Here is a 14,368-nt window from a genome sequence, read left to right on the forward strand (position 1 = left end):
GGAGAGCTGCTGTGTTGGCCAACACACCGAGGATTGAACTGGGGACCTCCAGAACTAAAAGCAGGAGCCAAGTGTCCCAGGGTGGGACTGTGACAGACTCCTATCCTCGGCAGATCAGGCACAGAGGGGTAGACCTGTAACATGCTCCCCAGGGGGGTAGCTAAGTACACATGGTAGCGAGGAAGAAGGTGCGAGGAGGCTTGAGGGAGGAGTACAGAGGAGGAAGGCATAGCGGATGTAGTAGGAAATGAACTCAGCGATGCAGAGCCTTGAAGGGGAGGGCGAAGAATGAACTTGATGCAGGAGGAGATAGACGAGGTGGGTGAGATGGTATCTTTTATTGGGCTGACTTCTGTTGGCGAAAGGCAGGCGAGGAAGGGGAGTAACCTAGATGGAGCGACGGGGAGGAAGACGCCTTCCACAATAGCAGTGTCTATGGATTGAGAGGAGAAGCTGGGAGGCCATGGAGGGGCGGGCGGCTGCAGGGGTCGGGGGAGAGAGGACCGAAGGGTCAGTGTTGTTGGGTAGGGATGGGGCTTAGAGATGGCTTAGCAGAGGAGCTGGTAGGGCTTGCACAGACCCTGAATGTAGGGAGAGGAGAGGTGAGTCAAAGATGGCCTTGTGGTGAGGAGATGGGCAGGTGGGGTTGTGAATGGACGGGCAGCGGGGGGCTTGGGAGGAAGTGGCGGGTTTGCCATAGCGTGTTCAAGGTGCCTGCAGGGCCCCCAGGTGGAGATGTTGGGGCAGAAAGGTGGAGCTGACACACACGGGGATGGGGCTGGCCCTGGAGAAGATGAGCTCCCCCAGGGTGAGTGAGGAGCCTGAGCGTGGATTCCTGGGGGAAGAGGCAGAGATGTTGGATGGGCAGGAGAGAGGCCCTTGCTGTAGTGGATTTGCACATGCTGCTTTCTGTTCTGGGTGGGGCGCAGAGGGGGACCGGTTGGCTTGCAGAGATAGGACCCCCTGCTCAGGTTTGCAAGGCCACGCTCCCTCTAACTCGGTTTCCCCTTCTGCACAGATGCAGATCACAACCTTTACATCTTCAAAGGCCACCACTACTGGGTTGTGGCGAAGGGAGGCAACGCCACCGACCCGCAGCTGCTCCAGACCCAATGGGCAGAGCTCCCAGCTGGCATTGACGCGGCTGCTGTGTCGGAGGCAGACGGCAAATTCTACTTCTTCAAAGGTAGCCAGACCCAGATGGGGAGGAGCAAAAATCTCCCCCTTGTGGCTGTGTCCTTGATCTGTCTGTCCGTCCGGAGCATCGGGCTCTAGACTGGGAGTTGGGACTCTGGATTCTGTTCCTGGCTTCGCTGTTGACCTTGGGCAGGTCCCCTTTGCTTTGTTGTGCCTCAGTTTCCCCATCTGTAAAATTGGGAGAAAGACGCTCCCCCTTTTTTGTGAAACTCTTTGGGACGAAGGGGTGGAAAGCACTTTCCAAGCGCTAAGTGTTGTTGATTAGCAAGAGGCCAGTGCAGCGCTCTGAGCCCCGAGTGTTACAGGGGCTGTGGCCATGGTGTTTGGGACCCCAATGGCTAAGACGATGTAGTCCCCCATCTGACTGCGAACTGCTGCAGTGGGCTGACTTACTGGCCATTTAAAGGTTTCAGAGTAACAGCCGTGTTAGTCTGTATTCGCAAAAAGAAAAGGAGTACTTGTGGCACCTTAGAGACTAACCAATTTATTTGAGCATAAGCTTTCGTGAGCTACAGCTCACTTCATCGGATGCATATTGTGGAAAGTGTAGAAGATCTTTTTATATACACACAAAGCATGAAGAAATACCTCCTCCCACCCCACTCTCCTGCTGGCAATAGCTTATCTAAAGTGATCACTCTCCTTACAATGTGTATGATAATCAAGTTGGGCCATTTCCAGCATTTAAAGGGGCAGCTCAGGGTCATTAGGGCAGGCCCAGGCACTCGGCTGCAAAGGAGAATGGATGTCAGTGACACATTGGCTTGTAATTGTAACAGCTTGGAGGCTGTTCAGAATGGGGGCTTTGTTCCTACAGCAGGGTGGAGCCCAGCAGTCCCTCTTCCCTCCCGCCCCTGGCTTCCGCCCCCCGCCCCTCCTGCAGGGCTAGGATCAGAAACAGCCTGGGAGCGGGGGAGGCTCTTTGAAAAGAGTTTTTGTTTTTCTTCCCTTGCCATAACCCATAGTCCAGTAACCGAGTGCCCAGCCGGCGCTGAGGCTGATGGGGCAGTGGGAAATCAGCCCATGTGCCGAGGGCCTGCGGTTGCAGGGGAAGGAGTTGCTGCTGTTCTGGCTGTTTCATTTGTTTTGCCATAACCCCCAGGGAGGGATCAGGGCCCCAGCTCTGTCTGCCGATGTGGTTGTACAGCGCCGAGCACAAGGGGGCCCAGCCATAATACAAACTAATAACACTAACCCGCCAGCCGTAGGCACGCTCATTTAGGCATGGCTTCGCAGTGGAAAAGAAGAGAGGCGCAAAGGCAGGGCACGGTTACAAGGATTGTCAGGGCGGCTCTCCCAGTGTACGAGCACCCTTGCAAGGAAGGATGGTCTAGTGGTTCGGGCACTAGAGTGGGTGGTGGAAGAACTGGCTTCAATTCCTGCATTACCACAGATTCCTTGCATGGCCCGGGACAAGTTACTTAGCCTCTCCGTGCCTCGGCTCCTCATCTATACCATGGGGATAACAGCCCAGCTCGACCTCACAGAGGTGTGGGGAGGAGAAAGACATTAGAGATTGTGGGACGCTCGGACACAACGGTAACGGGTCCATAGTAGACAGCCAGAGTCCGGGGCCTTTAGCCAGCAATTGCAGAGATCTCAGTTTACAGCCCAAAATGCCAGCTGGGGACGTTTCCCTTTGATCTCCGGGGTCCCTGGGCAAGGCCATCCCTAGCTATTCGGGGGGCCCTACGCAGCCCCCCCACGCAGGGGTGGTGTGGGGCCCCAGGCCTCCACAGGGCGGGAGGCTGGCTTGGGGAAGAGGGTGAGTGCAGGCCCAGCCCTGCTGCAGAGCCCAGGGGGCTGGGGTGGGAAGAGCCGGGGCGGGGGCTGGAGCAACACGCAACCCCAAATTTCCTGGTGCCCGACGCGGCTGCGTACTTTGCGTATGGGTAAGGACGGCCCTGACCCTGGGACTTCACTGCACCGCTCGGGGCTCGCCAGCAGGAGGAGGTGCACTCAGTGGCAATGGAGGGTCCTCGGTGTGGAGGATCCCAGTAAGGGCTGGTCCGTGCACTCCCCGCTGGTTGCATCTGTCCTGAGATCCTTGGTTTTGCTCTGGAGTGACTGGCTTGGCATTGAGGCCCTGCGCACCAGCGGCCCCTATGGGAAGCAGTGGGAATAGCAAGTGCTCAGCTGGTTGTGTATTGTGTTGGTTTTTGCACAACTTGTGGCAGCCCTCGGGCAGCAGGAACAGGAAGAGCAGGGTGATCTTGCCTCACCCCTGCCCTGGAGGGATCGCCTCACAAGGGCTGAGAGGGGAGATTAGCCAGCAGCCCATTCAGTCCATCTCTAAGGAGGCCAGTTCCGCTGCTTTCATCCACTAGTGCCTGCCTCATTTAGGCTGCATGCCCTTTGGGAGAGGGACTGAGCACTCCTCCATCTCCTGGGTAGCACAAAGCGCTCCATAAATCCTGCTCGGAGACAGGCTCTTCTCACAGGGGTTTCAGTCCGTGCCCTGGAAGAGGTGAATGGCCCTGTGTCCCATTGCCAGTCTCTTCAGCCAGCCTCTCCCACTTCCAGTTCCTGAACAGAAGGGGGCGAAGACCTAGAGCAGGGGTTCTCAAACTGGGGGTCGGGGCTATGTGAAAGGAGCCAAGAAGTTTGAGAATCACTGACCTAGAGTTTATCGAGCTGCTTGGCGTGTCTGGCACGGAGTAAATATAATCGGAATAAGACAGGTGTTTGTAGCCTTGGACTTGAGAGACCTGGCTTCGGTTCTCTGCTCTGCTACAGACTTCCTGAGAGGCCTTGGGCAAGTCACTTAGCCTTTCTGCACCTCAGTTCCCCAGCTGTGCCATGGAGATAACAGCCCTACCCTGCCCTGTCTCACCAGGGTGTTGGGAGGAGAAAAGCGTGAAAGAAATTGTGAGGTGCTTAGGTATTACAGTGCTGGTCACCCTATAAGTACCTTAGGTAGGATATCCCGTGCAGGTGAGTTCCCCCTTGTGAGCCCGGAGCTGGGTTTGATCACAGGTTTCCTGAGCGCATCTAGGCCTCTTTGCAGTCCACGTTAGCCCTTTAGGATCCTCTGTTGTTGCGCGTCGATCTGTGAAGGGGGCATTAATTGGGCTGTTGTCTTTTAATAATAAACCCCAAACCTGGTAAGTATCCCTCTTCCCCCTGGGAATCGCTCAGGGATTCTGATGTAGGGCTGGGGAACCTATCATAAATTGGACCACACTGACACCTGCTGGTTGTTTGTCATTAAGAAATCTACACCCATCTCCCTCTGAGTCAGCCTTTTGTAGCCATGGCCTTGATTCCCCCCCCCTCCTTTTGTTTTCATTTGATGGACAGCCATCAGTGGTGCAGCAGGCATGTGTGACCAGCACTGGGGAGCATGTATAGATGGATGGTCCAAGGACACAGCAGCTGGCTATGGGAACTAATAATATTCCTGTGGAAACCATCTTCCCCAGGTCTGCCCATGATCTCAGAGCGGCTGGGTGTGTCTGCGGAAAGAGTCTGCTACCAAATGCAGGCATTAGGATTCAGGGTCCATGCCCATGGAGGTGAATGAGGGCGGGCAGGTCTGACCTCTCGTAGCTATGGTTTGCAAACTAAGGTGGGCAGTGCTGGGTATGGGCACCATCCAGAAGATGTTCATCCTTCCAAGGCAGTTTGTCTGAGTTCTGTGCAATTCACCACGGGTGAGCTGGCCCCAGATCTGAATCACAGCCCAGGGCGTGGGACCTCCCGCAGCGTGGTACTGGGCCACAGACGAGCCTGTTGCAGCCTTGGGTCATTTAGGTTGGCAGGAAAGGCTCCTGCTTTTAGATCCAGATCCCTCCTGCCGGCAGCCCACGTGGGGTGCAGTGTTACACTTGAACCACAACACCATCTGTCCTCCTCCAAGTGCTTATTTGACCTGCCCATGTGGCCTAGTGGATAGAGCACTGGACTGGGACTCGGGAGACCTGGGTTCTATTCCCAGCTCTGCTACGGGCCTGCTGGGTGACCTTGAACAAAATTGCATTGCCTTTCTGTGCCTCAGTTTCCCCATCTGTAAAATTGCAGGAATGGTGCTGTGCTCCTTTGTAAAGCGCTTTGAGATCTGCTGATGAAACGTGCTGTCTAGTATTTAGTACCTACACACCTTTGAGAAACCAGCTCCCTGTCTCTCTCTTGTCATTGTCAAAATGCTGTCGATAGATCATGGCTCTTGACTTCCCCTCTGTGTGTCCTGGCCCCTACACGGCCTCCCCCCCCCCCCCGCAGCGATCCTAACCAGCTTTGTCTCCGGCTTCTCCCCAGGCGGCCGATGCTGGCGATACAAAGGGTCCGCCCTGGAGGCGGGATTCCCCCAGAAGTGCAGCACCAGCAACCTCCCTCGCCACCTCGACGCGGCCCTCTATTTCCAGCAGCTCCGCCACCTGGTGCTCTTCAAGGGCCCCAAGTACTACGTGCTGAGCGAGGAGTCCCTGCGGGTGGAGCGCTACTACCCCAGGAGCCTGAGGGACTGGAACGGGGTCCCAGCCGGGGCGAACGGCGCTCTGACGCAGCAGGATGGCTTCGTGTACTTCTTCAGGGACGACCAATACTGGAAGTTCGACCAGGCCAAGCTGCAGGTGGTGGCGACTGGGAAATGGGCCGTCCAGCTGCCGTGGATTGGCTGCTCGGGCAGGAATTCCAGTCAGACTCTCTTCTGATCTCCCACACGATCGGACATGACCGGGGCCATGCTGTGCCTTCCGTCCCCCTCCACGCATTGATGCCCTGGGCACAGACAAGGGCAAAATCCGGCCCTGAACATGGCATCAAAAAGATGGCGGCTGATCCCCATGGGGAGGGCTTTTAATTAGATACATGTTTAGCTTCCCAGGTCGGTCCTTCACCCAGGTACCTCTTGCCAATGATCTACTTGAACTTTTGTCTCAGGAGCCATCCCAATGACTGGCACAGGCGAGCAGGGATAGTCGCTACCTTGAGATGAACAGTGGGCAGATCTCTCCGGCCTGCGTGTTCTTCAGTGGGTTAGCCCATGGCCCCCCCTAAGCAGAAGCACTAAAATGGGCATTTTACAGAGCTCTAGAGAAGACAAGACCAGCTTCTCAGTTCAAAGACATCTCCACTTGCAAACAGGAGGAGACTGGCCCTTTAGCCTGGCAGGGTTGGATAATCCCAGAACTACCACCCTGACGTGCCAGGGTCCAGATGGCTGAAACTTTAAACATATTTGGAAGGGATTTTTTGGTCCAAAGATGCCAACATATTTCCCGTAAGATGAAAAGTTTTGGGCGGGGGAGACTCTAAAAACTAAAACCCTGTTGACTTTTTCCACATACTTTTTATGTTGTTTTTCACAATATTTTTAATGGGAATTTTTATCAAACCTGCTATTGCTATTTTTCGTTTACCCCAAACTGGGGTTTCCACTGGACCGTTTACCGAGAAAAAGGGGGGAGCTGACAAATGCAGATTGAACGTTTTCAATTAAAACAAACAAACCAAGGGAGAATGGGCCCATGTTGAACCTGCGAAGCGGAATGTAATTTCCAAATGACTGGCGAATTTTTCCTCCGTTTTTCCAGTGGCTCTAATCTTGCTGTGCTCATTTGGTGACAAATGAGAACAACTCTGATCATTCTCCAGGCCAAATTCAGGGGTTAGCGTAGGCTACTGTAACTCGCTGAGAGATCCAGAAGAAGTTGTAAATTACAGCAGTTTAGACTGGCATCTGTTTGCTTGGTGGAGGAGGTGGTCTGTGTAGCCATGAAAGTATCCTTACTGTAAACACAAAACACTGCACACGCCAATTAAAACCCTTTGAAACATCGTCGGCTTGTGCTTCTGAATTATCTGGGAGCATCTGAAAAAAAGCATAATCTCCTAAGGGCAATGGTGAAAGCTACGCTCCTGGAAACTGAAATCTAGACTGGGCAAATAGACAAAATAGCAGGGGTGGGAGGGTGGGGGTGGTTTGGACTCATGGGACATAATAACTCTGCTCCATCTGTGGCTCCTGGCCGATTCAGTGATTGTGTATTGATTTCCCAGGTAATGCCGTAGACTGGGCTGTGATGTGGTGCTCAGTGGTGGGGCCACATCACGCAGATGGATCAGCTAGGGAATTTCTCTGCCTGGTCTCTGGGGATTGTATTTACGACATTCTCTCCATCTTCCTGGAGATGTGTCTCTTCTGGATGCCTCAGCAGGAGCTGGCCTGGGTAGCCCAGGAAATCAAGAAACCAGAGTGGTAACCCTACGCTCGCATCCTGCCCACGCTGCAGAAGTTGCCCAGCAGGGTTTGTTCCTGTGCGGGGAGAGGGGCCTGCAGAGACGTTGCCCTGTTTTTTTTTCAAGAACACTTTGGACTCTCAACTCCTGAGCCCCCGGGAAAGTGAGTGAATGTCTCGGAAGTAGAAGGGGACACATGTTTTGCTGGAGTGTGCCATCAAAAGCGTTTGAATCCTTGTCTAAAGCTGCCTCCTCACCAGCAGCTGTCCCGGCTCACACCCTCTTTGGAGGTCTCCTGGCTTCCAGCTCCCTTTACATCCTGCTTCTCCGGCTTTCTCTCGCAGTGTGTGTGGCTCTCCAGTTTTGCTGATTTAAGCAGCTCTTAAAGTAGCCTGGCCTCCTGGTTTGGTCCAGCAGAGGGCACTCCTGGGCAGGAATTAAAGGATTTGATAACAATGTAGGGTAAGGCCTTTCCCATATAAAACCCAAATCCCAGTTCCTTGGCCCTTTCTCCAAAGCCTCTCAAACCAGCATCTTCCACTGTGTGCCCAGAAGACCATCGAATTGGGCTGGGTTGACTCTGGTAGGAGAGCAATTTCCAGAGTCCTCCAGCCTTCGCAGAGAATGCTGTACCAGTCACCCCTTCACATTTATCATGCCAGCTTGAGCCCTCTGCTGAAGCATGGGGAACCAGGTGATACCTCAGGTATCTCTGTTGTGAACCCTGCTAACTGACAGTGACTGTACTCCCTCAATCAGAGGGACTATTGCAATGAATGGGATCTGGGTATCCCATCGCTTAGGCAGCTCCGGGCATCTCACCCTTAGCTCACAATATTGCCAGGTCTCACACCGTCCGATGTTTTTTCTTAAAGCCCCCTGCTCCCGGAGGCATGTGATATTTGTGAGAAATTCAGCTTTCATGTAAAAACAAGTGCAAGTTTCTAGCCTTTCTTGCTGCAGAGAAAAGCTTGAGAATGTGACCGCAGTGAACTCTAAAAAGCTCAAAATGCAAATAAAAGGAATCTCTTGATTTTTAAGCCAATCTCAAGATTTATTTGGGAGGCGTATGGCTTGTTGGTTTCTTTCGAATGTTTGTGGTTGGCATTGCTGAGTTTATTTTAACAGATTAGCTGCCAGCAAGGGAATGGAGTGGGCTGGCTTTGTTAGTGGAATCCTGGAGACTGTTTTGGACCAAAGTAGGATGAAATGCAGTGTTCCCAATAAAGGCACAAAGTGGGTTATTTTCCAGGGGTGGGGAAAAGTTTCCCTCAGATCTGATTGCCGCAGGCACCTGTCAGAAGCTTTTCATCCGTAGCTGTCGAAACCAGCTTTGATTGTTCAAATTGCGACTGGCACAACAACAGATCATGCAGATTTCCCAGGGGCTTTTTTTCACCCCGGCCAGCAACTGCTCAGCTGCCTCTTCCCTGTACTAAAACCCAGTCCCTGCAATGAAGAGCTGCTTTAACTGTGTAAGCATTTCGGGCTACGGTGTGTATGAAGGGCATTATACTAAATAAGGGCCTGCTCCTGCCTTGGGATGCGATCCTTCACTGAGGATTAAAGGGCCTCACCTCACAAGAGCAGGCCCCCGATTAGCAAGGATTTCTTCCAGCATTGTGATTCGTTAATTTCGTTTTCCTCCAGAGCTGAAATAAGGAGCACGGAGGATGAACTCGTGGCTGTCCATAGCGGCAGTGCATGGGTGATGCCAGTTCTGTTTGGGGATGAGATGGTGAGACACAATATTGACCACTTCCTAGCCCACACCGGCGCTGGCTAAGGAGTCACTCCTCCCCCATCGCTGAAGAGACAAAGGGGCATCTGCCCCGGTTTGTTTTTCTTCGTGTTGTAACATGCCAGTGGTGTGTTTTGTTTGCTGCCTACTGACACCCAGGTATGTTGGCGGGGGACAGGATATAAAGCACAGAACAACGCGGAAGATGTCGCAATACGTGCGGAGGGCAGGGTGGGCCGAGTTCATTCCTGCTCCAACTCCACAGAGCTCAAACAACTTACCCCGCAGAGGGATCTGGCCCCCTAGCCTAACCTCCACCAGCTCCCAGTGGCCGTGGGGGAGATAGATAGGGGGAAAGAACAGAACAATCACAGGTCTATGAAAGGGCTGGGAAGGAATTTCTTCTTCAGATAAGAGAGGCTGGGAAGAAAGCCCAAGCATGTTAATCATAAAGGATGGCAGCTCCTCGGACTTCAGGGAAATCAGACGTGGAATTGCTAACGAAAGGGCATGTTCCCGGAGGTGGCATGGATTCGCCTCATTTGATGAAGGACAAATAGGATCTCACGCAGTGTTGGAATTAGGCCAAGGCTGAGCTACAGACACTCCCCATCTCCATCCAAGGACCGCAGAGCACCTGATACATCTTAGTGTCTGAATCCTACAAGGCCCCCCAATCCCAGGAGGGAGGTGGGTATTGCTAGGCGCATTCTAGAAAAGGGGAAACGGGGCGCCCAAAGGTAAGGTGACCTGACCAAGGCCACACAAGAAGTCTGTGGCAGGAGTAGAACCAAAACCCAAGCCCCTGCGCTAACTATTAAACAATGTGTCCTCTTCTCCAGTCACTGGAGGTACTTAGCATGGCAGGAGGCAAGATGTTGATAGTAAAGGGTGCTGATTCACCTGATTGGAGGTGAGCCTGCCCCTAGCTGTATGTTTCAGGGGTTCTGGTAATACTTTATTTGTATTATCATAGCACTTGGAAGCCTCCATCATGGACCGCAACCCCATTGTGCCAGGCGCTGTACAAACGCAAGGCACTGCCAGACTCTTAACCGCTTCTGTAAGGGCTGACACTTGGATGGGTGTCGTTTGTGAAGGGGTTTTTCCCTAGCACTCGATCTGTGATTGTATCTATGACCTTGCGGTCAGGCTGTGCCATTCACCTCCATGCAGGTCCCACTGTCTAGTGAGAAACGTGCTTATCCTTTCCCATAGATGGGCTCCAATTGTGTTAACGCGGGCGGCGCAATGAGCGGAGCTCGCTGTTCCTCGCCTGTCACTTGCTTTTACAGCAAGGACCCATTCCTTCGTCAGGGAGCGCTGTTAGGATGCTGTGATTAGAGCAAGATGGTGCTAGATAAACATCTAGGCTCAAGGGAGAATGGGATCTTGCTAACTGCAGAGCTAAAAGGCTGCTGAGCTATATAAGATCTTTTCTACAGAGCATGTTCTTCCACTATAACTAAAGCCGAATAACCGCAGCCGAAGGGTGTCTCCCCGTGCTTTGTTTATGCTGGTTTAAGGCACTTCCCTGTGAATCAGGCATCCACAAAGCACTGTGCTTTTTCCAGATAACCATAAGAATGGCCACACTGGGTCAGACCAAAGGTCCATCTAGCCCAATGTCCTGTCTTCAGACAGTGGCCAGTGCCAGGTGTCCCAGAGGGAATGAACAGAACAGGTCATCATCAAGTGATCCGTCCCCTGTCGCCCATTCCCAGCTTCTGGCAAACAGAGGCTATGGACACCATCCCTTCCTATCCTGGCTAATAGCCATTGATGGACCTATCCTCCATGAACTTATCTAGTTCTTTTATGAACTCTGTTATAGTCTTGGCCTTTACAACATCCTCTGGCAAAGAATTCCACAGGTTGACTGTGCATTGTGTGAAGAAACACTTCCTTTTGTTTGTTTTAAACCTGCTGCCTATTAATTTCATTTGGTGACCCCTAGTTCTTGTGTTATGAGAAGGAGTAAATAACACGTCCTTATTTACTTTCTCCTCACCAGTCATGATTTTATAGACCTCTATCATATACCCCCCTTAGTCATCTCTTTTCCAAGCTGAAAAGTCCCAGTCTCATATGGAAGCCGTTCCATACCCCTCAACATTTTAGTTGCCCTTTTCTGAACCTCTTCCAATTCCAATAAATCTTTTTTGAGATGGGGTGACCACATCTGCACACAATATTCAAGATGTGAGCCTACCATGGATTTATATAGAGGTAAGAGGATATTTTCTGTCTTATTATCTATCCCTTTCTTAATGATTCCCAACGTTCTGTTGGCTTTTTTGACTGCTGCTGCACATTGAGTGGATGATTTCAGAGAATGATCCACAATGACTCCCAGATCTCTTTCGTGAGCGGTAACAGCTAATTTAGACCCCCATCATTTTATATGTATAGTTGGGATTATGTTTTCCAATGTGCATTACTTTGCATTTGTCAATATTGAATTTCATCTGTCATTTTGTTGCCCAGTCACCCAGTCTTGTGAGATCCTTTTATAGCTCTTCGCAGTCTGCCTGGGACTTAACTATCTTGAGTAGTTTTGTATCATCTGCAAATTTTGCCACCTCACTGTTTACCCCCTTTTCCAGATCATTTATGAATATGTTGAACAGGACTGGGCCCAGTACAGACCAGACTGCTTTCTGGGAAGGCATCCCATGGTGCAATGTTCTGCGGTCAGGCTCTGTGCATTCTGGGATTGTTCGCATGGCAGCACACTGTCTGCAGCTGTGCACATCCTTACTTGTAAAATCATCTCAAGAACAAACATTGTGGAATGTCCAAAACGGCTGCTGAGAAATGAAGGGATTTCTGAGCTTCAGTGGGGAGTAGGGAGGGGTCTAATTCAGAGCATGTGGTTCTGATGAAGGCGGGTTTTCAGGCCGTTTTCCCCATTTTTCCACTCTGTCACTCACAATAACTCCCTGGAGCTTAAAATGGAAGTCTCTTCCCGAGCTGAAATATTGTTACTCCATTGCATGTAATGATTTTTTTATTGTATGGTTATGCAAGAGTGCTGGGCCGCACACACTGGTTTGTTATCCTAGGGTTGCTCAGAAGCGCTGGGCTACATGCGGACTGGTTTTTTGTTCTTGGAGTGTAGGGCAGCACATGCTGGTTTGTTATTGTAGGGCTACGCAAAAGCAGTGGGCTCCATGCACTGGTTTGTTATTGCATGGCTGCTCAGGAGCGCTGGGCTACTGGTTTGTTATCGTAGGGTTGATCCTGAGCAATAAGTGAATCACATGAGCTGGATCAAAGTGGGGAAGCAGAAATGGAAGGAGGAGGATTCTCCAATGAAGTCCAAGAAGTAGCAGGGAAAATAAAAGGAACTGCTTCCCCTGACCTCCCTTCTGGGATAGGACAGAAGAAATATACACAGGGCACCTGCTAATTAGCACTGCCCCAGTTGTCTATGCTGAGATCCTCCCAGCTTAGCTCCTTGGGCTGGATGGAGCTCATACTTCATGCAATACGGCAAGCTCCAAGCCACCAGGCAGCCCTGTCTCAGAGAGCATTTTACAATGGGTCTTTTCTCCTCCGTGACCTTGCTTCTCCGAGTATGTCAGGCACGCAGCATTCCTGAGCCTGCAGGAATATTTGAGATTCTTCGGCCACTCGGACCTCCTTCCCCAATGTGGTGTTGGCTAGCAGAGTACAATTCTGTGTCAAGTCACAAACTCCTTGCACACTCGTTCTTGGGGGTGGGGGCAGGGTTACACTGATGCAGCCAAAACATGTGACGCTAAATCTATGGCCCACAAAATGTCCATTATATGTATGGAGGTTTTGAGCAAATGATCCAAACTGGACACTGTAATCCTGCAAGCTTTGTTACACGGCAGAAGAGCAGGTGTCTGGGGAACTATTCATGTTCTCGGCGTTCACAATTAATGGTGTTCTTCTTAAACCCTTAAACCTGGAGACAGGTCTTTAGAGAAGAAAGTCAGAAGAAATGAAAAGAAATTAAGTTTCTAGTCCTTGTGATTGCAGAGAAAATCTTAAAGACATGAAGCAAGCGCATCCTAGAGAGGCTCAAACACCAGAAGGCAAACAAAAAGAACCCAATATTTATTATTAAAAAAACCTCACAATTTTCATGCCAATCTCATGAATTCTTTTGGACCCGATCCATTATTTTTCATATGCTTGGGTTTGGCGGTGCTGCATTCCCACCGAGCCCAGATTGCAAAACCAGTATTTGGTTTTCAGCCTAGTACTAACGTGTCTTCAGATTAAGTCCCTAACTTAAATGGCTGGCTTCATGCTATCTAGCCATCTGCTGCCAGCTCTGGAGTTCCTCTCTCAGCCAGAAACCTAGCTTTGTGGCATCCAAGCACCTAATAGCTAGACCTGGAGTTCTTCCAGCAAATGGATGAGCTTCCAGACACCTGCTCTGCTAATATCCCTGGAACTCATCTGCTCACCTGGGACCAGATCCATGGCATCAGGATACCTACAGGCAGGCAGGGTGATTCTATTCCAACCAGGGAGCTGAAGGCATTTCAGCCTGCTAGGCAACTAGAAAAATATACGAGCAAATATAGAAGGTCGGAAGTTGCCTGTTTATAAATCTCTTTCCTGCCCTTCTAGCACGGGTTGTGGTTGTGTGGGAACAAAGAGATATGATGAGCACCTCGCAGCTCTTTCAGTGTTGCAAGACCCAAGACCATTGAAACAAGCAGGGCTTGAAAAATCCACCCCATCCAAGGCAAAAAATTCCTTGGGGAGTGCGGTGATCTTCGGAACATTACGTTTCTAGCTGGAAGCAGAACCCTGTTGAAGGCAGTGAAACAGTCCTGAAGCAGGTCAATTCATGCTGCCACCACTGATGAGGACTGGGAAGAGGGGGAGCTGGAAATGGTTGGTAGAGAAGCACAGACCCAATAGCACCTGTGCGGCAGACAGGAGGTTCTGGAGGGCGAGTGGTGGAAAAGACAGAGTACACTCCTCCTTCCTTCCACCTGTCAGTGGGATTGGAGGGGTGGCTTCAGATTAATGAGCACTTCATTGACTGAGCTTTGGGAGCGTCCCCCTGAGATCAGAGGGCCACGCGCTTAGGAGGAATGTCACCAAGGACATTCCTCCTAAGTGAGGACAGTGTTTGGTGATGGCAGAGGATAGAGGAGAAAAGCAAGTGGACTAGTTGTGAATCGGGCACCATAGGAGACAGCCTGACGAGGACTGGGGAGAGGAGGAGCTGGAAATGGCTGGTAGATGAATCGGGCGCCA

The 14,368-nt window shown here is 51.4% G+C and overlaps 1 protein-coding gene across 4 annotated transcripts in view; it reads left to right on the forward strand.

Moving 5' to 3' along the window:
• The window catches only part of MMP28 (matrix metallopeptidase 28), a 43,444-nt gene extending 36,468 nt beyond the window's left edge, over nucleotides 1–6,976 (forward strand). For all 4 annotated transcript variants that reach the window (XM_073315565.1, XM_073315568.1, XM_073315567.1 and 1 more), the window contains 2 exons: nucleotides 1,019–1,186; nucleotides 5,455–6,976. In XM_073315565.1, the coding sequence (XP_073171666.1) occupies nucleotides 1,019–1,186; nucleotides 5,455–5,849 (563 nt within the window). In that variant the 3' untranslated portion in view covers nucleotides 5,850–6,976. The remainder of the gene's footprint in view (nucleotides 1–1,018; nucleotides 1,187–5,454) is intronic.
• Nucleotides 6,977–14,368: the final 7,392 nt, after the last annotated feature.

The sequence above is a fragment of the Lepidochelys kempii genome, chromosome 17 (genome assembly GCF_965140265.1).
Source record: "Lepidochelys kempii isolate rLepKem1 chromosome 17, rLepKem1.hap2, whole genome shotgun sequence".
NCBI classification, from domain to species: domain Eukaryota; kingdom Metazoa; phylum Chordata; order Testudines; family Cheloniidae; genus Lepidochelys; species Lepidochelys kempii.